Source organism: Mastigoproctus giganteus, chromosome 6, assembly GCF_048544385.1.
Source record: "Mastigoproctus giganteus isolate SK-2022 chromosome 6, ASM4854438v1, whole genome shotgun sequence".
Lineage (NCBI taxonomy): Eukaryota > Metazoa > Arthropoda > Arachnida > Uropygi > Thelyphonidae > Mastigoproctus > Mastigoproctus giganteus.
The window spans coordinates 137,641,642-137,666,183 of record NC_143580.1 but is presented as its reverse complement, the minus strand read 5'-3'; the positions used below and the strand labels follow the sequence as shown (position 1 = coordinate 137,666,183).

General features: G+C 38.5%; 1 protein-coding gene across 1 annotated transcript in view; it reads left to right on the top strand.

Annotated features, from left to right (window-relative positions):
* Positions 1–24,542, top strand: part of LOC150084608 (von Willebrand factor-like) — a 283,645-nt gene that overhangs the window by 86,740 nt on the left and 172,363 nt on the right. Inside the window, exons 10-11 of the mRNA XM_090376305.1 lie at positions 1,388–1,564; positions 5,039–5,193. Coding sequence (XP_090232431.1) covers positions 1,388–1,564; positions 5,039–5,193 — 332 coding nt within the window. The remainder of the gene's footprint in view (positions 1–1,387; positions 1,565–5,038; positions 5,194–24,542) is intronic.

The window sequence follows — 24,542 nt, the reverse complement described above, 5'->3', positions numbered from 1 at the left end:
ACTGCCCAACCACAACATTCTCGGCACCATTGCAAGCGTATTTTTCTGTTTTTCTCTGAAGCAAGTGGCTTCCGAATAGGCATAATATGGCCCGTTGACCTTAACTGTAAGTTCTGCAGTTTCAGGAATATAACAGAAATAAATAGCTTCTGTTACTTGTTCTTTGGATGCATTGAATGGTACTAGCCCTTGAGAGTATACCATTCAATCTCTCCTGTCACTAATAATCGGCATTCTATATGTATATACTCACACCCACACTGGCAAAAAAAAAAAATACGAACCTTGTTTTAAGACGGTCACAGACAGAAGAAATGCAAATAAACTGCTGTGATCGGAAATACCGCATTGCAGTTACTGCTTTGTCCAATCAGAATGTTCTCGGCACCATTGCAAGCGGATTTTTCTGTTTCCCTCTGAAGCAAGCTGCTTCCAAACAGGCAGGCAACTCCAAATACCCAATTTCTGCAATTCTCTGTGCATGGCACGAGTTGAAGTAGGGCACACGACAGTTTCGGGATTGGTCGAATTTAGATATTTGCTGTACACTGCATGTCCTATTTTTCCATACAGTTCTCCTTAGAGTACGACGGCTTCGCTCTTGAATTATTGTTTTTCTGATACATTTACTTCTTTTAAATGTGGAAGAACCACTTTCTTTCCAGTCATTAAACACCTTTGAGATGGATGCTTCTGAGACACCAGTAATGTCTTTTGTGTCTTGAATCGTAGCTCCTGCTAAACGTGCACGAACAATGAGACCTTTTTCGAAGTGTGATAGATTACTGCAGTTGAATGCCTGTTCAATCTTTATAAAACACGTTATCACCACACATCACAGTTTTCTTTTCATCTATTTGCATTTATTAGCATTTTTTTTTTTTTTTGTCTGTGAATGCCTTAATACAAGGTTCATATTTTTTTGACCTCTATTATATGAGTGGAACCGCACGACGTCAAGATAAGGCCAACGGGCTATATTATGAAAAAAAAGGTAATACTTTATTAATAATTTAGTTATTTTCAAACAGAATAACCAGTTAAATTAAATAAAAGGCACACGGTGACTGAAGAAGGTTGGACAGCTCTGAGATATAATAATCCACCAGAAGGTAGGAAAGGGAGTTCTCATCATGCTGCTTTGGGCCACGGAAAATAAAAGACATATTTGGTATTCATTTACAACTCAATGTTTTCCCTCCCGAAAACAAGCTTATAATGGCAAGGATCTTTTTTATCTTTAGGTTATAAAAGCTGAATTTTAATCAAAAATTTATCATTACGCATTATAAACTTTTAAATTTAATTTTCATAAATTTAACAAATTTGTAAAAGCACTGTAAATTTAATTTTTTAGTATATCAACTCACTTTTTGTTTTTCATTAGAGTGCAACAAGCCCGGAGAAGAATACTCCACATGCGGTTCCCGATGTCCATTAACCTGCAGCAACTTAATGGATCCAATAGTGTGTCCCGCTGTGTGCGTCGAAGGATGTTTCTGCAAACAAGGATTGGTTAGGGACAGCAACGGAAACTGCATACCTCCCGAAGACTGTCCACTTGGTAAATAAAATTATTATTTTTTGATTAATGGACAGAAACTTGCAGGGCTAGAGTTAGTACATGATTATTACAAAACAGCAGCATCTAAATTGTTTTGAAATCTTCTGAAGGATATCTTTAGCGTTAATAGTTAAACCTTAATTTAATCTTCATTACTTTCTTGTACTCAAATAAGATATTAGTATACCGCGTCTTAAATTCGGATTTTTTTCCTGTATTCATAATATTTTCACCTTAGGACATAATAGAAAAAAGGATCGTCAAAGGGCAGGAAACACATTTGGTATTTGTAGACCTTGAAAAGGCATACGATTCAGTTCCCATTAGCAGACTCTGGGGATCGATGCGGAGAATGAATGTGAGCAAGTCGATCATCAAGTTCATTAAGAGAATGTATATACTTTTCAGAACAGCTGTTAAGTGAGGGAGACTCGTATCGGCTGAGTTTGTAACATCCAAAGGAAGGATGTCACCGATCATACTTAAGATCTATCCATTAAGATCTATCTTGATGCAATATTAGCACGCTGGAAAGTTTCTTGTTGAGTTATGGGAATTCAAATTGGGGACAATGTCATTCATCCACTATTGTTCGTCGAGGTGTATAAGAGCTGTGGAGATGGATGATTTACAACGGATGTATGATGTTTAACCTTCAAAAGTAAAAGTAAATGAATTAAGTTGGATTCTCGGATTATCTGGATGAAAATCTCGACTTCCTGATAAAAATAATCAACCTAATCCTTGTCCCAAACTTAGCCATTTTTTTTTTTTTTTTTTTCGCCTATTACGATTCCGAAAGCGTAAGACATCAAAACCTACAGACTTCAGTACTGGGATGGACAGAAGGTCAGCTGGAATCATATTTCTATGGATTGTTATTTTCATAAAATAAATACGAAGGAAGGTTGTCTGAATTGGACGAAATCCTTGGCCAACGAGAAATTTCATATAAATTTAAAATCTCAGTAAGCTCTCTGGCAATCAGAGTGTTTTGCTTTTGATCACTAAATGTCGGTCTCCTCGAAAAAAGCAGGTTCTCATCACACTTGTTTATCGTGATAGTTGTTTAACAAGATTAGAACAAGATTTAGCTCAAATGGTTTACTGTCAGTTCTTATAAAGTTATCATTGCTGTCTTAATTTCCGTGTTAAATGACATAAAATTTTAATAATATAAAATGACGATTACTTGGCCTACAATCCACTAGTTCGGGTTTCCTGGACTGAACCACTAATCCAATGAATGAGAGGCACTGAGATATTCTGATGTTATTGTTGTTTGGTTTTTAGGAGCATTAGCAACTAAGGCCATATTGCTCCGGGGATATGCGGTGGTCATTCCCTGACCTTTCCGCATCCTCCGTATTTGGTGGTCACGGGCTCGAACCTCGGTCTAATCAAGAAGCGTGTGCTACGCACTGCTGCTCCTGCCCACCTGGCTATTCTGATATTCTGAGCAATATACCAACGAGAGGAATATGAACCACTGATTCAATGAATGAGAGGCAATACTTAGGAATCTACTTTACTCTGATTTGATGTGTAGCAGATTTGGCAAACTTGGTTTAGCAACGCTCCTGAAGTATTGATTTCTTAAGTTTGCGCTGTACTCAAAGGTGTTATACGTAATAATTCCAGAAATACTCTTTGTTGGGGGGAACTATTAGTTCAGCCGGTGATTCAGTTGATTGGTATGTTTTCAATATGGAATCTGTTCACCTGGGTTGTTGATGAGAATTCGTTTTGCTTCTTGGCAAGAAACATTATAATTTGTTTTATATTTTCTGATCACCTTCTCACTTTTCTAAAGGACACATGTTTTAGCATAAGCAGGATGGTCATTTTTGCAATTGGGCATAATATTTGTGGATCAGGACAGACTTCAGTTATTCCACTCAGCTACTCAGTTATTCCACGCAGTTTGCAAGAGTAGGGGTTTCCCGGCAAGCTATCTGGGAATGTCCGTGATTCTGACATCGGCAACACTGTCTGTAATAGTTGAACTACATAGTCTAATATTGCATACGAGATACCCAGTTTTCATGGAAGTCGGACGCTGCGGTACATCGAAGGTCAAGTTAAGATTTCGGGTAGGGGTGAGAACTCTATCTTACCTCCTGCAATGTTTAGAGGCCATATAGAATCCACAACTTGCCATGTCGCAATGGTACTGGCAGAAAGAGAGGACATACCCAGTGGCAGCTCGTGACTCTAATGTATGGGGGTGCTGCTTCTCAAAGTTCCATTAAATTGCTTTGATTATAAGACATGTAGACTGGGGTAGATTCTCTTATCCTGAATTACTCATTCTTCTTTAATTTCTTCTACCATTTCCCCTTCAGGTACAATTACGTATCACTCCTTTAGAAGTATTTAGTGGTCTGTGGAGGTGTCACAGTTACTGGTAGTCCTGCAACAAGATTAATATTCAAAATTCGCTCCGAATGTCTTGCATTGGAAATCTCAGTGAGATCGTCTCCTGATCTGAGACTTTTTTACATACTGTAGATCTAGCTATGCTTTCCAATTCCTTCTGAACTCTAAATGGAGAGAATTTTCCAATAGGATTCTCACTATTGAAGGGGATGATGAAGAAAGTTGGAGCCGGCTACGTTTCTGAGTTAGTTATCTGATATTTGGCCGTTCCTGAGGTGGACATATTTTTTCTTGAACGTCTGGGGTGCATCTGGCAGCGGAGAGACATTAGTTTGCGGGCTATCCACGTTACGCTCCTTTTGGCTTTGAGAGAGAACTTTTTCTTCCAGGTTACCAGCCCTACCACGTGGAGGTAAGAGCGATGCCAACTAATGACCAAAGCGAAGAAAACGGATTAGTTTAAACAAAAATAGAAGGGAGTAAAAGACAGATGACTTTCCTTCCTAGATTATAATATATGATTAGTCTTATTTAATTCAAATACCCAAAGTTAACCGACTTGTGAAACTAGAAAGTAACGCACACTTAAGTGTAGTAGATAATCGCTATGAAAAGGCACTGTCTTCATTAATATCGGTGGGCATTCGGGGCCGATATCAGAAGGGACGGCGTTTTAGTCTAATGCATTTCAATCCTTTTCTCTCCCAAGACAGAAAGAGTGCTGAGTTTTGTTTAAATATTAGAAGAGTTGGCTGTTTAAGATATATTAGTTAAGTCAAAAAAAACTTGCTGAAATTATCTAAAAAATCTATATATTAACTATTAGGGTTAATTCCATTCTAACTGCTTACATATCATATCGCTATTTGTCACTACTGTGAAGAATATTATCATTTTTTACATGAAAGGCACCACCATTATTTGAAACTTTAACCAGTTGCAAATAATCGCACCTGCAAACAATTTACTAGAAAACATATGCAAAAAAAACCAAAATATTGATGTTTATTCAAAAGTAAAGACTTATTTTTAGATGTTAGATAAAAATTTCATTGAATAGCATTTCATTACAGCTGCTTTATAATTATTTTGCAGTTTGCAATCACCCAGGGGAAGAATTCACTTGGTGTGGTAATCTCTGTACTAATAGGTGTGTATGCCCTGGCGAACCCCAAATATTTTGCCCAATGTACTGCATGGTAGGATGTTTCTGCAAAAAAGGCCTGAAGCGGAACAAAAATGGCGCGTGTGTACCTTCGTGTAGTTGTTAAACAGTACTTTGGAAAACCAATGTTAGATGGCTATGAATAAAATTAACGTAAATGTCAAGTATTTTTTTTTTCCTGTTTCACGCACAACCACCAACTCAATATCAATGAACGTTGCTCCTTTTCGACAACATGTGTGAGAAGCCTAGGTCCCATTTTTTCGGAACGTCTGAACTGATATGCGTTTTTCACAAGTCAGGTGAAGGTTGCATGGATTTTTTTACTGAAAATAATGCGCTGCTTAACCAATATAAGAGATAGTTGAGATTCATTGTGGCACTTCAACTTATGAGGTATTAGTCCTAACAGCTATGCTAATGAATGCAATTGCAGAAAACAAAAAAATAATAAAAAACCGTTAAAGTTGTGTACAGAATCCGATCGAAGAGTATATCTTGATTCTACAGTTAAGAGCACCATGTTTCATAGGTGCATTGCTATCAATTCAAACGAGCTCTTCTGTGTAAGAGGGCAAATCAACACAAACAACTGCCCATTGAGCCTAATAACCTCAGAGAAAAAGTCTTCTGTAGATGGCAGGGAGAATGAAGGCATAGCTTTGCTTTGGTGTGCCTTCATTCTCCCTATTGTTCTCTCCACCTTTTTTATTCAAAGAATTACGCGGACAATATTTTTGTCACATTTTAAAGATGAGAAGAGCTATCTTTAAAACTATAGTGTGGGCAGTAAACACCAAATACAGAGGTAATGAAATCCAGCTGTGGTTATCCGATTACCTGATCTGCATGTTCTTGTGGTCGATACGTGCGACTCTTTATGAAGTAGGTAAGAAAAGATTGTTGTTTCATAAACGATAAATATTGTGTTTTATTTTTATTGCTATTTAAAAATGTAGTCGTTTTTGTGTTTTTTGCTTAGCTTCGGATCAAAGTATTGTGAATGATTTTGGCTGTGAGTGCAGTCTTTTGAATTCATGCAACTATATAAGATTAATATTACAAAATGTTCCATTCTGCCCATCCTTCAGTTCAGGGGCATACCTGGGGAATAGGCGAGTCTCGCAGATTCCTGTATTCAAGCTTCGAGAGAGACAGAAAGTGCTGAGCGTGCGCAAGTTCCTGTGAAATGAATGGTGAACGCACATCTAGTGACTGATTCTTGCTTTAAGTGAACTTAAGTGCACCTCCGTTCGTCGACTATTGATTTCAATCCCTTGCTTTTAAGAAAAACACGCACGATTCTTCTTTAAATTAAAGGATCGAGTGTCATAATTGTTTAAACTTAAGTTAATTCATCTTCGTTCACAGCAGCGCATTTACAGATTCTCTATTTTCTTCTATTTGATACGTTCACTGCTTTCACATTAACCCAAGCAAAACGTGTTTATGAGTAAATGTGGGGGAAAACAAAAACACAATTCTTCAAGTTCCGTATATCAGTCAAAAAGTAGTCAAAAGTCCCAAGTCAAAAATTCTTTTGACTTGCGAGTTAGGCACGAAATTATTGCTATTTCCTTTAGATACATTCATTCCACACTCCCAATTCTGACATTTCACTCTCCTTCAGTTACACACTCAAAATTTTATCAGTTATTTTCCACGCTATGTGTGGAAAACCCTCAGCACATATGAAAAGTTATGCAAGGGAGGCGAAAATTGTATGAGAGAAGACAATTGATATGCATGGAAGGTCGGTCCGTTCCGATGATTCATAAGCCATCCTTTTACATTTCATGATGGGATCATTCCACTACTCTGAACAAGATGTAGCGTACACAGCGCATAAATGAGTATGCGTGTTTCGTAATATAGTGGCAGACAAAAAACACTATCACTTGTGAATTTTGCAAATAATGTATTTTGCGCTGCATTGTGGAATGCATAAATGTTCGAAATGCATTTATTAGATGGAATATATACCTCTGTGAATGAAATCCAATAAAAAGACTCCACCTGATATACCAGAAATCTGATATACCTAATTGCCATAAATATGAGAAATCATGCAAATTCAAATTATAACAATATTATGATAACGATGAAATCATACATGCTGTTGCATTTATGTGTACAAACTGAAATGGCAAGTTAACGTAATAGTATTATGGGGTGTAAATCAGCAAAATAAGTGCTCAATATTTTGTTGTTCCTCCTCTAGCTGCAATTACAGCCTTGCAACGATCTGGCATAGAGTTAATCAACTTCTGGATATATACGGTTGTCCAATTTCGTGGTACCACACCCTTGCAATGCTCTCTTGCAGCTGAATCTTACTTGTTGGCTTGTGAGCAATTTTAGATGACATTATGTACAGCAATTTTCAATAGGGTTCAAATCTGCACTGTTCCCGGGCCAGTCCAACATTAATGCCAGCATTTCTGAGGTATGACGCACCTTAAGGGAATATATTGGTATATTATACTGGATATTATGAGGTTTAGTGTTTATCGTTCTGTTACATCTATTCAATAGGAACAGGAATATCATACTGGTTCATGCTGATGATCAGGAAATGCTTACTCCAATCAAGTTTTCTGACAATGCTCTATCTGTAACAAACCATGTTACGAGTATCCTCCACCAACTAGCAAAACATTTCAGCTAGAGTGACCTCAGCATAACTCTCAATGTTGTTGTTATTTGGTTTTTAGGAGCATTAGCAACTAAGGCCATATTGCTCCGAGATATGCGGTGGTCATTTCCTGACCTTTCCGCATCCTCCGTATTTGTTGGTGACGGGCTCGAACCCCGGTCTAATCAAGAAGCGTGTGCTACGCACTGCTGCTCCTTCCCACCTGGCTACGGAGGCGCCCATAACTCTCAATAAACCCATGCAAATGGTCTTCTCCCCTCAGTAATTCACCTACAGAGATTGATCAAATGCTTCAGATATTCCCGTTTCTTCTGCAGGAAAACAATTGATTTATAGATGGAATTTGATTGAAAGTTAAGGTTCCCTCACCACCTTCAATCACTGCAAATAAAATTCTAAAACTTAAGATGGATAATGAAACAGCACGTGGTCTACGTGTGAGATGTAGCTACAACCAGAAAATATATTCAAAGAATGAAGCTTGCTTCCATCTTATACGAAGCACACTTCTGCGCCATGTATAAATACAAGCTTACTGCCGTTAGCAGCACAACTGCAAAATTCTCGTGGGTAACACAATTGATATAACCACCGTTCTCCCCATGCTGGGTAGAAAAAACCCGGGTTCGAATCGCGTCAGTGAAACTAAGAATTTTATGGGTCTTTTTCACAACATGGCTGAGCGGTCTCAGAAGAAGGAGAAGATAGCATTGTCCCCCATGTAAACTGTGGTTTTCTCTCCAGAAAAGCAGTAAATCGACACCGGACTAAACGCAATTTATAAAAATATTATATATACGTCTTAATTTGCCGACACGCTTAAAAAACTCTAAACAACTGCTCTGGTAACCATTCCGCACCTTCGTAGCCTGTCTTCTAGAATTAATGATACAGTATGAGGTTGCTTGTCACCATCAAGGATGCTATCTGGGATCATCTGGTTTCCTAATATATGGGAAACACGCGTGTACAGAGTCTCCGATTGAGATCATCACCTTCACTTTACTCTGTTCGTACAAGACCAAATCACACGACTAGATTCAACCCCTACCAAAAACGTAATACTCTGCTGCGCATAAATACAGAATTCCTAAGTTTTTCTACGGAAAAGAACTATCACAGAGAAGGCCTGAAAAATCTGAATACAGAAAAAAACTTCAGTAAGGTGTCTTCTGTGTGAATCATTTTTGCAATGGGATGTAACAACACACTAAATGGTTGGTTGTCAATATATCGTTATCTGTAGACTAACTGATGTGATTTCTGATTTCATACTTCCGCTAGAATATATACATTATAAACAGCCCAGTTGCTATCTGGGATATGTGCGCAGGCGCGTGTAGCAGTTCGGAGCTCAGCTTCTCGATGGGAGCAACTCACGGCTGGTGTACACTAATATTGTGTACAATTGTACTTCCTGTCACTTTAAGTATGCATTAAATAACATTTATTTATACAGGGTGTCTCAAAAATATTGGTACAAACGTTTAGGGGAGGTAGGTAACATCTAAAGGAATGTGAATCGCATAGGAACCCATAACCGGAAACGTCACGGGAAAGTAGTAGCAGAGGCACAAGAAGCAGAAATGACACAAGACAGTAATTAGTGGCAAACATTTATTTGACATAATATTAACAATGGAATACGAGATGGATGCATTTCATGATGTTACAACAGATGCTCGAAGGTTCCACCATGAGACGCGATGCATGCGTGACACCGACGCAGCATGGATTGGCGGACACGGTCGAACACACCTGGAGTATCTTTGACAGTAGCAGCCGCGCAGACGAGTCTCGCCACGAGATCCATTTCCGTCTCCTCAGGAGATTCATACACGACAGATTTAAGCCCCCACCCACAGAAAGAAATCAAGGCTCGATAAATAAGTTGAGCGTGGGGTTCAGGCAACGGGTCCACCACGGCCAATCCATCGACGCCCAAAACGCCTGTTCAAATGGTCACGAACACACCTTCCATAATGGGCAGGCGCCCCGTCATGTTGAAACCAAATGTTGCGTCTCACATTTGCTGGAACATAGTCAAGTAACCCTGGTAGAACTTCTTCAAGAAAGATCCGATATTTAGCGGAGTTCATGCTGGATGGTAATAGGTATGGGCTGACTAAGCAGTCACCGACTATACCTGCCCACACATTTATTGTGAAGCGATGTTTTTTTTTTTTTTTTTTTTTTTTTTAGGAGCATTAGTAACTAAGGCCATATTGCTCCGGAATATACGGTGGTCATTCCCTGACCTTTCCGAATCGTCCGTATTTGGTGGTGACGGGCTCGAACTACTCACTGCTGCACCTTCCCACCTGGCTATGGAGGCGCCAAGCGATGTTGTGCCGCATGGGGGCGCACACCGTGTGGGTTGTCGTGAACCCACATATCAGCATTGTGCTGATTGAATAAGCCTTCCCGAGTGAAATAAGCCTCATCCGTGAACAAAACATAGGCTGGAAAATTCAAATCTTGAACACTTTCTTGGAGAAACCACTGCGCAAAAGCCACACGTGCAGGATGATCTTGGGAGAGCAGTAACTGAACCCTTTGTAGATGGTGAAAGGGGTGTAAGGAATCGTCGTGCCAGACACGCTGTACACTGCATCGAGACACTCCTGAGGCAGAGGCAACGGCACGTGTTCTGGTAGTAGGATTATTCTGGACGGCATTCAACACACTTTGTTCCATGGCGGGAGTTCGCGTCGAACGTGGTCTGCCCGCACTACTCCTGTTACCTCTAAATGACCCATAATTGCACAAATTTTGATGCACACGTGCAAACAAACGGTAGTCCGGTACATACTCTCTGGGAAGCGTTCTCCATAAATTCATTGAGCGGCTCGTCCATTGCCCTCTTCTAATCCATACACTAGGTGCATGTCTGCCAGCTCACAGTTCGTATATGGATGCTCTTCGTGCGGCGACTACTGCTTGAATGAGTAAACCAGAAATTTTCCCTCTCGTGAACTGATGAACAGTGCCGTCTACCGACTTACGGTTAAGTTTCCAGTTATGGGTTCCTATGCGATTCACATTCTTTTCCTAAACGTTTGTACCAATGTTTTTGAGACACCCTGTATACGTTCACAAGCGACCCCACGTCCAGGAGTCTCACATAACAGGTACGAACACGCGAAGCGTCCACGGTTATCTAAAAACTAACAATTTAAAACCACATTTTAATCGTTAGTTTTTAGGACAGAATTATATTATTACAGTATTTTCAGTGTGTAAATTTTTGAAGAACAGTTATTTTGGATTTTTTTTTTTTTTTTGCATAAAAACAATTCTAAACAAAATAAATACGGCACAGTATGACTTAAGTCGCTATGCTCCTAAAACTGCACAAAAAATAATGTCTAAATATGAACTAATGTGGAAATGTATGCCAAACAACTTACAACACATTAGAAACAAGGACGTTTATAACACAAATTCATCGTAGGAAACAGGAGATTCTTGCAGCTTCCCGTATCCAAGCTTCGAGAGAGAGAGAGAGAGAGAGAGAGAGAGAGAGAGAGAGAGAGAGAGAGAGAGAGAGAGAAGGATATGCACAGCGTGTACTGGTTTCTGTGAAAGGAAATGATGAACGCACACCTAGTGATTTGTTCTTGCTTCAAGTGTACCTAAGTACACTTGAAGTTCTTTTCGTCCACTATTGATTTTAATCCCTTGCTTTTTGGAAAAACATGCACGATTCTTTTTTACGATAAAGGATCATGTGTTATGATTATCAAAACTTAAGTTAATTTAGCTTTATTCCGAACAGTGCACTCGCCTTCAGTATCACACTGAAAAATTAATCAGATATTTTCCACGCTCTGTGTGGAAAACTCTCAACATATATGAAAAGTTACGCAAGGGAAGTGGAAAGGGAAAACAATTGATATTCAGGACAGGTCGATCAGTTCCGATGATTCATATAGCCATCTCACACTACTCCGAATGGGATGTAACTTAAACAGTGCATAAATAAGTATGCCTGTTTCATAATATATAGTGAACACATAACATACATTTATCCAGTTCTCCACCTACCTACTGGCATAAGTTCTTCTGCTACGCATAGCTTTTCATATTCACGGTTTCACGTTTAACCTACCTACTGGTATGGTATGTATTCATTTTCCATATTTGCAAGTCTTTAAGTGATATCCGTGTAATTTACTTTCGAGTAATGCTGTATTCATAATTAGTCAATTGACAGTGTAATAGCAACCGAGTCTTCAAAAACATAGTCGAAACAAGTTTGTTAATGTACGCAGTGCGCACATTCGTGAGAATTCGATTTTTATTTTTTCCCTTAAATTAATTTGTTTCTTTTGTGTGATTAATAGAAGTGAAAAGTAAATACAGTTATCTTCCTCTCAGATAATTACTAAAGATTATAACTCTACAGAGCAATTCATAAAACTGGATAGTGAAGCCTGTCCTGGAAAAAAGAATTCTCCGCTTGAATTTAAAGATCGAGTGAACACGGGCTTTTCCCAAGGTGGGAGGGGGGATATTATCAGGTTTAATGTTTATCGCTCTATCTTTACACCCATTCGATAGAAACAGGAATAACCTACCGGTTTACTGATGATCAGAAAATACTTATTCCAATCAAGTTCTATGGCAATACTCTGTCTGTCACAAACCATATTAAGAGAACCCTCCACTAACTAGCAAAATATATCAGCTTGTGTGACCTCAGCATAACTCCCACTAAACCCGGTCTTCTCCCTCAGTAATTCACCTTCAGAGATTGATCAGATGCTTCAGGACATTTCCACTTCTTTTGAAGGAAAACAACTTGATTTAGGGATGGCATTTTATTGAAAGTTAAGGTTCCATCTCCACCTTCAATCACTGCAAATAAAATTCTAAAAGTTAAGATGGATAATGAAAGAGCACGTAGTCTACGTCTGCAATGTAGCTACCACCATAAAATATTTTCAAACAATGAAATTTGCTTCCATCTTATACGAAGCAGAGTCTCGGTCATGTATCTCTCACTACTATCAAACCTCTGTATGCACTTGAACGTTGCCTGCGAATAAACACAATCATACTACAGTTAGCAGCACAACTGCAAAACTCATGTGAGTAGCACGCTTGGTATAATCATCGTTCTCCCCGCACACTGGGTACAAAAGACCTGAGTTGGAATCGCGTCAGTGAAACAAGGAATTTTTATGGGTTTTTTTCACAAGAGGGCTGAGCGGTCTCAGAAGGAGGTTGTTGGTGGTTTATGGATTCATTAGGCGCATCGGCAACTATGGCCATTGTGCGCCAAGAAAAAGGAGAAGATAGCATGGTCATCCCCTCTTAAACTGTGGTTTTTTCCTCCATAAAATCAGAAATCGACACCAGACTAAACGCAATTTACAGACATATTACATATACGGCGCAATATGGCCTACGTTGTCGATGCGCTTAAAACCCTATAGACAACCAACCAACAACTGCTCTGATAACCATTCTACACCTTCGTAGGCTTTCTTCTAGAATTAATGATACAATATGAGGTTGCTTGCCTCCATCAAGGATGCAACTGGGATTGGGCGCCTCCGTGGCCAGGTGGGAAGGAGCAGCAGTGCGTAGCACACGCTTCTTGATTAGACTGGGGTTCGAGCCCGTCACCACCAAATACGGAGGATGCGGAAAGGTCAAGGAATGACCACCGCATATCCTGGAGCAATATGGCCTTAGTTGCTAATGCTCCTAAAAAAACAAACAAACAACAACAACTGGGATTATCTCATTTCCTAATACATGGGAAGCACGTCTGAACGAACATTGAGATCATCACTTTCACTTTGCTCCGTTCGTACAAGACCATATCACACGACTAGATTCAACCCCTATCAAACTTAATACTGTGATGCGCATAAATGCAGATTTCCTAAGTTTTTCAACGGAATAGACTTATCGAGAGAATGCCTCAAAAATCTGAATACAGAAAATTCTTCGGTAAGGAGTCTTCTGATAAATATTTCAATCCTTTTTGCAATGGGATATGTAACGACAAGCTTAGTGGTTGGTTTTGAACATATCATTGTTATCTGCAAGTAATATAATTTTTGATTTCGCTAGAATATACAGATTATTAACAGCACAGGTGCGTGTGCGCAAGCGCGTGTAGCAGTCAGGAGCTCTGCTCTATATTTTTATTTAATGTTTCTTCGGGCTGAAAATGTAACTCAAACTAAACTTAACTGACAATTAAATCACATCAAATTTAGTCCCTTTAAATGCCTTAAATTTACACAGGTAATTAAAAAATCCAATTTAAATTGCTAATTCGAATCTTTCGAGAAAGAGAACAGAATTATACTCTCACAGTGTCCGTAAATATATGAAGGACAGTTATTTTGGATTTTCTGCATGAAAAAATTAGAAAAAATTTCGTTTTACCTAAACACTGCAATATTGGCAGATTAATATATGAATAAAACAATACATGTATAACAAAATACGGTTCAACATTACTTTCTCAATTTTTTTTTCTCCTGAAGCAAAAACTAACTACCTGGGAACATTTACTTTTAGGTAAATACTGAGCGTCTAGTAATGTTCGGCTGGATTTTAATTGCTGTTACGTCTCTTTCCGCTCCTTGCTGGGCACAGGAGAAGGGTATGTACCTGGAATTGTACATGTTTGTTTTTATATACTTTTGAAACTGAATTTAATTATCCATAGAAAGGACAGAGGATCTCGTGGAGGCGGAGTAGCTATTATACATTCTAACCATATACTCTGTGAAATTGCATCAAATTTCACAAATATTGAATCACTATGCTGCCTTCTTCATCTTGGCAAGTTAAAAGTTTTAATCGTATTGTTTATTTTCCACCTCCCTTAACTAATATAGACCTCCAGTACTTAGAAAGCTCGCTGGAATCAATCTTCCCACTAATTCAATCTGCCGACATAGCAATGGTTTTGGGTGACTTTAACTGTCAAATGACCAATTTAGGATCTTCTTCTCCATCACTACAGACTAGGGCTCTCTTTAATATGCTTCATAGCTATTGTCTTGAACAAGTTTGTAATTTTCCAACCAGAGAAAATGCCTACCTCGACCTAATATTCTCCTCTACTCATATAGAGGTTCACAAAGACAACCCTATATTTCACTCGGATCATTTGCCAATTACTTTTGACATTACTGTGACTTCTGATAACATTAAATGCAGCTCCCGTTCTCCACGATTCAATTTCAGAATGGCTGACTGGCCTCTGCTCAACCTAGCTCTCAGCAACATAGACAAGCAGCTCTTTGACGCTATAGATGACATCGATGTGTTCACCAATAACCTGATCAACTGTGTCCACTCAGTTATATCTGACATTGTTCCTCAATTCCATCTGACCGCACGCTCTACCTACCCACACTGGTATAACAGCGAACTAATACATAAAATTAAATCCAAAGAATTCTATAGAAACAAGTATAAGCAATCAGGCGACAGTCAATACTATGAAATATTCAGCCAACTCTGCAAAGAAGTAAAAACGCTCATATTAAACTCTTAGAATATGTTTACAAAGTCAGTTCAGGATAGTCTGCTTACTCACAGAGATATCAAACCATTCTGGAACTTCATGAAGCACAAGAATATAACCAGTATAAAGTTACAACTCCATAACGCAGATGGAATTCTCTTATCGGACGAATTCAATATTGATCAAGAGTTCGCCAAACATTTTTCCAGAATTCAAACAAATGATACATTGAGACCTGCCTCATTTCCTGACTTCATACCTGTTAAAGATGATGTCCTCATTAACCTCTTTATCACAGAAGAAGATTTAAATTCGGCATTAAAAAGCAAAAGAAATGACTATAGGTCCAGATGACATTCCAACCTTAAAACCCCTCATACTGCGGATCTTCAATTTGTCTCTCAGGCTGGGGAAGTATCCTAAGCACTTTAAGCAAGTCAATATAGTTCCTATTTTCAAAAAAGGTGATAAAAATGATGTAACTGATTACAGACCCATATCCTTGAAAAACAGCCTGGCTAAACTCTTCGACACAGCAGTACACAAACATCTCTTCGAATTCTTCAGGCCTTTCATTGATCAGAATCAACATGGTTTCTGCAGTGACAAGTCAGTAGTCACAAATTTACTTCCTTTCTGGCAATACACCTTTGAAGTTCTTGATAACAACTTTCAAGTTGATGCAGTCTACACAGATATATCTAAGGCATTTGATAAAGTCCCGCACAAACAATTTCTGGAAAAATTTAAGCTATATAGTATCCGTGACCCTTTGCTCTCATGGCTACGCAGCTATATTACGCATCGTTCCTTGAGCGTTATCATCAATCAAGTGAACTCAGACTGTTTTATACCACTAAGTGGAGTACTACAAGGCTCCCCCCTCCTTAGGTTCTCTTCTTTTCATTGTTTTCGTAAATTATCTTCCTTCTTTCTTCTACACCTCCAATATTCAAGTTGCTCTCTATGCAGTTGATCTCAAGATCTACTCAGCAGTGAAGGAGATTACCGATTCTCAACAGCTTCAATGTGCTCTCAATAAATTCTCTCTGTGGCTATCTCTGAATGGCTTGTCTGCTAACCCCTCGAAGTGCAAAGTAATCTCTTTCTCATCCGGCAGATCTCCACAACTAATAAATACCGAGTACTATATTAACTCTGAGATCATCGAAAGGTGTGACCAAGTTGACTTGGGGATTATCTTCTCCAACAGTGCTAAATTCGATGCCCATGTCCTTAAAATCACCAGCAGAGCATTCAAAACACTGGGATTCATCAAACGGAACACTTACAAGTTCAAAAACTACAGATATGCGGTTATCCTTTATAAAACTATTGTTCTGCCAATCCTTGAAGTCAGTTCTCCCATCTGGAATCCTCGCACAAAAACTTTAACTAACAAAATTGAAGCATTCCAAAAAAATTTTGTCCGTTATCTTACGTATCATAATCCTCTATTCTATCACTCAGTGTATTATGGATCGCTGTGTGATTACTTTCATCTGAGGCCTCTGTGCACTAGAAGAGTTACTGCTGACATCACCCTTTTAGCCAAAGTAATCACTGCAACTTATGAAGCATCTGATATCCTTAGCAAAACCAACTTCAATGCTCCTTGTAGACAAGTCAGGAACCTTACACCGTTTCGCCTTGACTCTGGCGCCTCCGTAGCCAGGTGGGAAAGAGCAACAGTGCGTAGCACACGCTTCTTGATTAGACCGGGGTTCGAGCCCGTCACCACCGAATGCGGAAAGGTCAGGGAATAACCACCTCATATTCCCGGAGCAATATGACCTTAGTTGCTAATGCTCCTAAAAAAAAAAAACCAAACAAACCAAACAACCAAGCCTTGACTCTGCCATCACGGACTTAAGGAAGTTCAGTCCACTGAACAGAATCAGCAAATGACTCTCTCATTGACTTCTTTGACAACTCCGAATCACTGATGAACTCCATCCACAAGTTTTCCTCTTCTCTTAAACTGCAAAGTGACTAGCTCTGATCTAATTATTGTAGTTTATGTGTTTTATTATTTTTCTATTCTCTAACTGATTAGTTATTACTTTTTTACCGGTAACTTAACTTAATGCAATCATCTTTTTGTACATATGATTTTAATGTTTGAATCTATATCAATGTCTATCTTCCTGTTGGATCTCTTATTATTGTTATTGTGTTCATTGTTCTGATCTCAGATACACTTAATGGTTACCTGTTGTGTATATCGTTATTAATAAAAATAATTTTTTTTTAAAAATTAGAAGGTCGAATTTGCAATAACTAATGAAGGATAATTTTGATTTCTTTGGCTTTAAAATTATAAATGTAATAATAATATTAATAATAATAATAATTATTATTATTTGGTTCAGAAATGGAAAGATGTATATCGATTTGTTCTTCTGTCATTTGACCGTTTTTTCAGCACCTCTTGATTTTGAGCAGCGAATTTTTTTCCTCTGTATGGAATGTTGCATGTTTGGACACGTTTGGAACGAATTCAGCTTCGACAAAAACGACCATTTTCCTAGCGGCTCTGGAAGCTGCTGCAAAAGGAGGAATGAAAGAGAATTCCTTCCTACACTAACATTTACCGGAAGTTGATATCGGCCGGAATTCGGAGGGAGGCCATCATGCAAAAAGAAAGAAATCTGAATGGCCCCACAAACTCATATGAGTTTCGGAAGCCATTCAGATCTCAGCGAAAATGCAGCTCAGTTTGAGCGGTTAAACCTGCGTAAACGCTGTTATGTGTTTAATTAATTGTAAATTTTATTTTAATAAATCGCTAGACTATATTTAGACAATATACAGTATTTAGATTTCCGTGTATGTTCGTTCACAGAGGACACTCGCCAGATAATGGGAAGCCAGTAGATTCGAAACAACTTTCATGGTGATATCTCTAAGTTTTAAATGTATAGTCGACTGATCGGTTCAGGTGAAGCTGCAAATTTTAAAAGGATATCAGCAACTTAGACAAGCACGGTCGTAAAGGTATTTTCCGTCAAAGTTGAACACGCGCAAAGTATTCGGCGTTTAATGACCCCTATGATCAAAGTTAGAACGAAAAAAAGCACGTACGAATTTTATTTCGCTCTAATTTCCTCTAATTTCTTTAAGCTTACATTTTAATCATAGGCAAAAGTTGTAAAATAAATAATCAATCAGTAACTTGTTCATTCCCAACTTTTTCTTTTCATAAATTTTATTCTCCAAAATTAAGAAGGTATTGTTGAATCATATCATTAGGTCCGCCCAGATACCTTTAGTTGTTAATTGGAGACCATGTACATACTACTATTCTTTTTTTATTTGTAATGCAGTTATATCCAAATAGAGTTCATCGCAGGTGTAGCCACGTATGAAGAAGTAGGATTTGCTCTGGTTCGTATCAGTTATAGTATAACAAAGCAACAGCGACTTCCAGAGTAAGACGTAAAACAAGTCAACATTTACCGATTAATAACAAATTACTGTACATATAATATCTAAAATACATTTGCGGGAATATTTCAGTCACATTAAAAACTTTACTTTGGAAGACACATCAGAGAAAGAAGGCGGTTTGAATTTCTTTATCCCTCTCGGCTTCTAAGTTCCAACGAGAAAGTATCTTAGAATTATTAACAAATTTGTCAGAGGAGGAGGACAGAGTCACATCTCCCTCTCACTAAGCTGAGAGGTAATAAAACCAACGAATAACAGTTCAAATTGAAATGGCGTGTCCATTTACAGATGGAAAGTTTCTCTTCAACTCTATTATTTAATATTTTTACTGAAGTTCGACGAGGACGATAAAGAAATGTTCATGTTGTCGCATTCAGTTTGTTATAGTGTATATAATGACCTAAATGGTATGAATGCATTGCCTTTTAATAAGGCAATACATTTATATATTAGCCACTGTAAATTTTCTGGAAGTAATGCGTCAGCGCACACATATATCCAAAACTCCACACGGGAAAACCTTGTGGAAAAGCGATCATGGATTGCAACTGGCAACCCCCCATCAATTTTTGTATGTTTGAAAGTGCATTCTACATCTGAATAAGTGAATCACGAGCCTGTCTCATGATGAAACAGAGTCAGGTTTCCCATCTTGCCGATATAATAGACCCATTGCTCTCAGCCCTTTCCATAACTAATTGCACTATCCCAAGTAATTTTTACTATTAAAAGGAGTACATAAATATATTACCCCATATGGTGCAGGCGTATAGTGTACTCTGCATTTTTCCCGTACACACATCTATCCATTTCGTTATCTTCTAACTGTAGGAGTTTCTTGGCTGAAAATTGGAATTATAATCATTAAAATCTTTCCGTGATCAAAGCTTAATTTTATTCAGTGATTTATTACTCATTGTATAGTTACAATTTATATTCGCTTTTTTATATTACATTAAATAAAAGTTAATTTTTTTTATTAATTGTTGGTAGGAAAAATACTCTGAACTATTAATTTTTGTTTCTGTTGGTCTCGTTTAAGCTTTATGTTTATAATAAAAATTCTCCGTTTTTTGTCACTAGGGTGCAACAAGCCGGGAGAAATATATCTAAATTGCAGTTCGCATTGCAACGCGAATTGCAGTAACTTCAACAGTTCAGACCCTTGTCTAGCAATTTGCTTCTCGGGATGTTTCTGCAGAGATGGATTGGTTAGAGACAGAGAAGGAAATTGCATCCATCCCACGGAGTGCCCAGAATACAGTAAATAAAACTTTCTTTTTTATATTAAACCAACGATATATGCTATGCTTATATAGGACATATAAAAGCACTTACTGATTATATTAATGATAATTCAGTTTTTCTCTTCTTTGTTAACGGCCTTCTTCCTCTCACTGGACATCCTCTCCATAGTTTTCTTGATGGCATCATTGTACATTCCACCTTCCAGTGTGAGAAACTTTGCCGTGCATTTACTCTGCACAAATCTCAAATCAGCCCTAACATAAAACATTGTTCGCATGTTTGGAATGTTGCTCGAACAGAAACTGTCAAGCTTCTAGACCCTGTTCGAAAGAGGGTCCTGAATTAAGCAGTCAGCTTGCAATTAACGACCCGTCTCATACAAATTTTCTTCGCTCTCTGCCTCATACACATTTGGGTTTCTGCTGTACGCCGTCTCTTTAGTTACTACCATGGGCACTGTTCTTTTGATTTGGCATTTGTAATTCTACTGGTTTATTGAAAAATAGTACAAACACGTGTTGCAACCAGTCAGCAACCATTTACTCTCTAAGCTCTAAGTTCACAGAACCAACGTTCCGTCTTCCTCACTTATCTCTTTATCCGTTTTCTAGAATAAACTTCCTTTTCGTGTAATTCCCGAAAATTTCAATCTACCGAAATTCGAATCAAATGTTAATAGATCCTTTTGGCTTTTAAACTTTCAGCCCATGTGGATATAAAAGTATTATTGGTTCTATTATCTATCGTGTTTGGAATTTTCATAAAAATATGTGTCGAGCTGCATAAGATCTTCCGCACACCACCAATTGCCTTGTGTGCTGGTGTTTGGTGCAGAAACATAAGGGCACTTTCTTTTTCTTATTAAAAGCAAAAAATTGGGGAAAAACAAACAAACAGATGGAAACCAAACCTATTTGGTAGAGGACAGCAGTCGCAGCTAATTTAGCAGTCGTACGTAAAAATCAGACATATAGTAGGTCTCTCTTGTGTGGATGCCCTCAAAGATCTGTCCTGGTACCTCTGTTTTGGAACATTGTTTTAAATAGATGGCTTATCAGGAAATTTGTTTCCTTGCCTACGTAGACGACTTGGTTCTTATTGTTTCTGGATGTTCAAGAACTCAGCTTGAAACCAGTACGTACGTCTGCAGTCTTTCTGGACCTAATTGCTTGGACTAAACAAAACAAGCTTGCAATATCCCAGGCGAAAACCAAGATGTTATTTAACCATCAGTTTAATCCGAACCGTCCTCCTAGTATTAAGATTGATGGCAAACAAATATCCTACGTCCGTAATTTGAAATATCTTGGTGTCATTCTAGATGCCGACTAGACTTCACCCTACACATTAACAATTTTCTTGAAAAGGTTAAGAAATTTACTATGGCCATAGTGAGAATCTCTAAATCTGAGTGGGGTTTTGCTCTACTAGAAAGCTGTGTTTCTTCCAATTGTCACTTATGGTTCTCCTATGTGGTATGAGCGTGTTAAAACTGCGAGTTTCGACTTAAAATGTACTCTCTTAAGCAGGAAAGGAGGCATATCTGGTCGGAACTTAATAACATCTGGCAAATTCGTTGGACCACGTCAGTCAAGTGCAGAATCACATACATGCTCATCGATAATGTACTGTTTGCTTCTGATCGGCAAATTTCATCTTGGTTCTCTCCTAATATCTACAAGTCTTTTCTAATTAGTGGGCACGGTACCATCAAATCAAAACTTGTTCAGTTCGGTTTAGAAAATAATGACACTTGCCTTTGTCAGCAGCGAGAAGACTGGGCGCACGTTGTCTTCCACTGCCCTTATTATTGTGAGTTTAGAAATTCCTTACTGGAAAACGTTCCGCAGTTTTCGCCTGACAATATAAAGATTTTGATTGAAACTGTCTCCAATTTCAACAGTTTTCTGTTGATGTTTTCAACAGAAGGCAGTTATTGACAACTTCCACGACGCATCATTGTAAATGGATGCTTTCTTCTTGCATCCTGCTTGCCTTTCAGGTTATCCTTAGTAATACTGAAATGAACGAAGCGTTCAGTGATTTTTTTTTCTTTTTTTCTCTAGTATGGGAAACTAGAAAAATCTGCCCTCTTTTTCGGCAGTTAAGTTAAAACAGCCCACCTCCTCATGCCGAGGATGGGTACCGCTTTGCTGCTGCCCGTTTAAGGTGGCATATACAAACCACATGTGATTTACATTTGGCCAAACTACAGCATTCTGTAACCAGCATTCGTGTATTAAGAATTTGCAGATAAAGGAACCACTAGGTGGCAGTGATCACAGTGTACTGATGTGGGATTTACTTAAGATATAATTACCATCAGGGGTAAAGGAAAGAGTTTTTGCTTCCGTAAAGGTGAGTACAGTGGTCTCCGACAGTTTTTAAATTCTGTACAGTGGGATCAACTGACGATGTTACCAACAGTAAATTCAAAGTGGGAAGCATTCAAGGAATTAATCGTGGATGCTACTAAAAGTTTCATACCTATTAAGAAATATTGTTCAAGGTTTAGGCCTAAATGGTTATCAAATGAACTACTGAGACTCGTGACAGAGAAGAAAAATGCATGGGATGCATATAAATTATCAAGCGACTCAGAAGCCTATGGCAGATATAAGCTAGTCTGTAATCGGTCACAAAGGAGATTAGGCAGGCGAAGGCAGATTATGAGAAATCTTTGGCAAAGGATGCTAAGAAAAACAGCAAGGATTTCTTTACTTATATAAACTAAAAAGAAGGGGATGAATCTCATTGGTGCACTTGATATCGATGGTTCGACTGTTGATGATCCTGCTCAGATAGCAAACAAACTCAATGAGTATTTTGCATCTACATTCACACATGAGGAGTTATTAAGGATTGAAAATTCCAGAAGGTTATCAAATTGTAGCAGGGTGCTTAATGATCTTGTAATAACTGAGAGCAAAGTGGAGGAGAAATTGTTGAAGTTAAACATAAGAAAGGCACCTGGGGTGGATGGGATATATCCAGTTATATTAAAGGAGGCGGCAAAGCAACTAAGCAAACCCTTAGCCATAATTATGACAGCATCCTTGGATTCAGGGGAAGTCCCCACGGACAGGAGATGTGCAAATGTAAATGTATCCCTAATTCACAAAGGGGGACCGAAGGGTGACACGAGTAATTACAGACCAGTTAGTTTAACTTCTGTTCCGGGTAAAATAATGGAGTTACTGGTTAAAGATGCATTGCAGGATCATCTAGACAAGACTGCAGCAATAATTCAGACACAGCATGGGTTTGTTAAGGGAAAGTCTTCGCTGACAAAATTGATAGGATATTATGATGTGGTTACAAAGGAACTGGATGCAAAAAATAATTTTGATATCATATATTTGGATTTCAGGAAAGCTTTTGACACTGTTGCGCATGGAAGACTATTGTACAAATTGGAGCAGAATGGTATTAAGGGTAAGTTGCTATAATGGATAAAAGGTTAAGTGGGAGAAGATAGAGGGTGGTAATCAATGGGTGCTGCTCTTCGTGGACTAATGTTATTAGTGGAGTCCCACGGGGTTCCGCCGTTGTTTTATATATTTATCAATGATATTGATGAAGGTATATCAGGCTTAGTGTCGAAGTTTGCAGATGATACAAAGGTTGGTAGGGTTGTTAATGACAGTAATGGCAGTGTGCTACTGCAACAGGATCTAGATAATTTGGGCAGATGGGCTAAGAAGTGGCAACTGAAGTTTAACCTTGACAAATGCAAAGTACTGCATATGGGTAGAAGTAACCCCAGAGAAACGTACCAACTGTGTGGTACTACACTTAAGGTGGTAGAAAATGAAAAAGACCTGGGAGTAATTGTGCAGTCAGATATGAAGTTTTCTGAGCAATGCAGACAGGCTGCCAGGGCAGGTCATGGGGTTTTTTCAATGATATATAGCAATTTTGCTAGCAGGGAAAAGGAGGTGATTATCCCTCTGTATAAGGCAATGGTCAGGCCACGCCTTGAGTACTGCGTTCAGGTTGAGGCCTCATTTTAGGAAGGATGTAGATTTGTTTGAGCGTGTACAGAGAAGGGCAACAAGATTGGTGAGGGGAATGAAGGGATCCTCTTACCAAGAGAGGCTTAAGTTCTGAAAATTGCCGCGCCTGGAGACTATACACCTGCGCGGTGGTCTTACTGAGGTGTAAAAGGCCTTGAATGGGTTGAGCAGGCTGAATTCTGATGGGATCCTTCCACTTGTTCAGATTACGAACCTAAGGGGGCATAAATTCAAATTGAGGAAAGACAGATGTAGAAATAGATGTGCGAAAATTTGCCTTTAGCCAACGGGTGGATAATTGCTGGAACAAACTTCCATCTGTTGTTGTGGAAGTTGATAGATTAAATAAATTTGGAGGGAATGGTGTGTTTTTTTTTTTTTTTTTTTGGCTGATGCTGCATAAGCTCATACACTTGCTTTTTTGCATCACATGCCACTACTACTACTAATACGATGTTAACTGGTTACTATACGATGTTAAAGCATATGTAAATAAAAAAAGTGAATTGAAATGAAAGTCGTAGCTATTTGCGAATATTCTTCCAGCGGTCATTCTTCCGGAC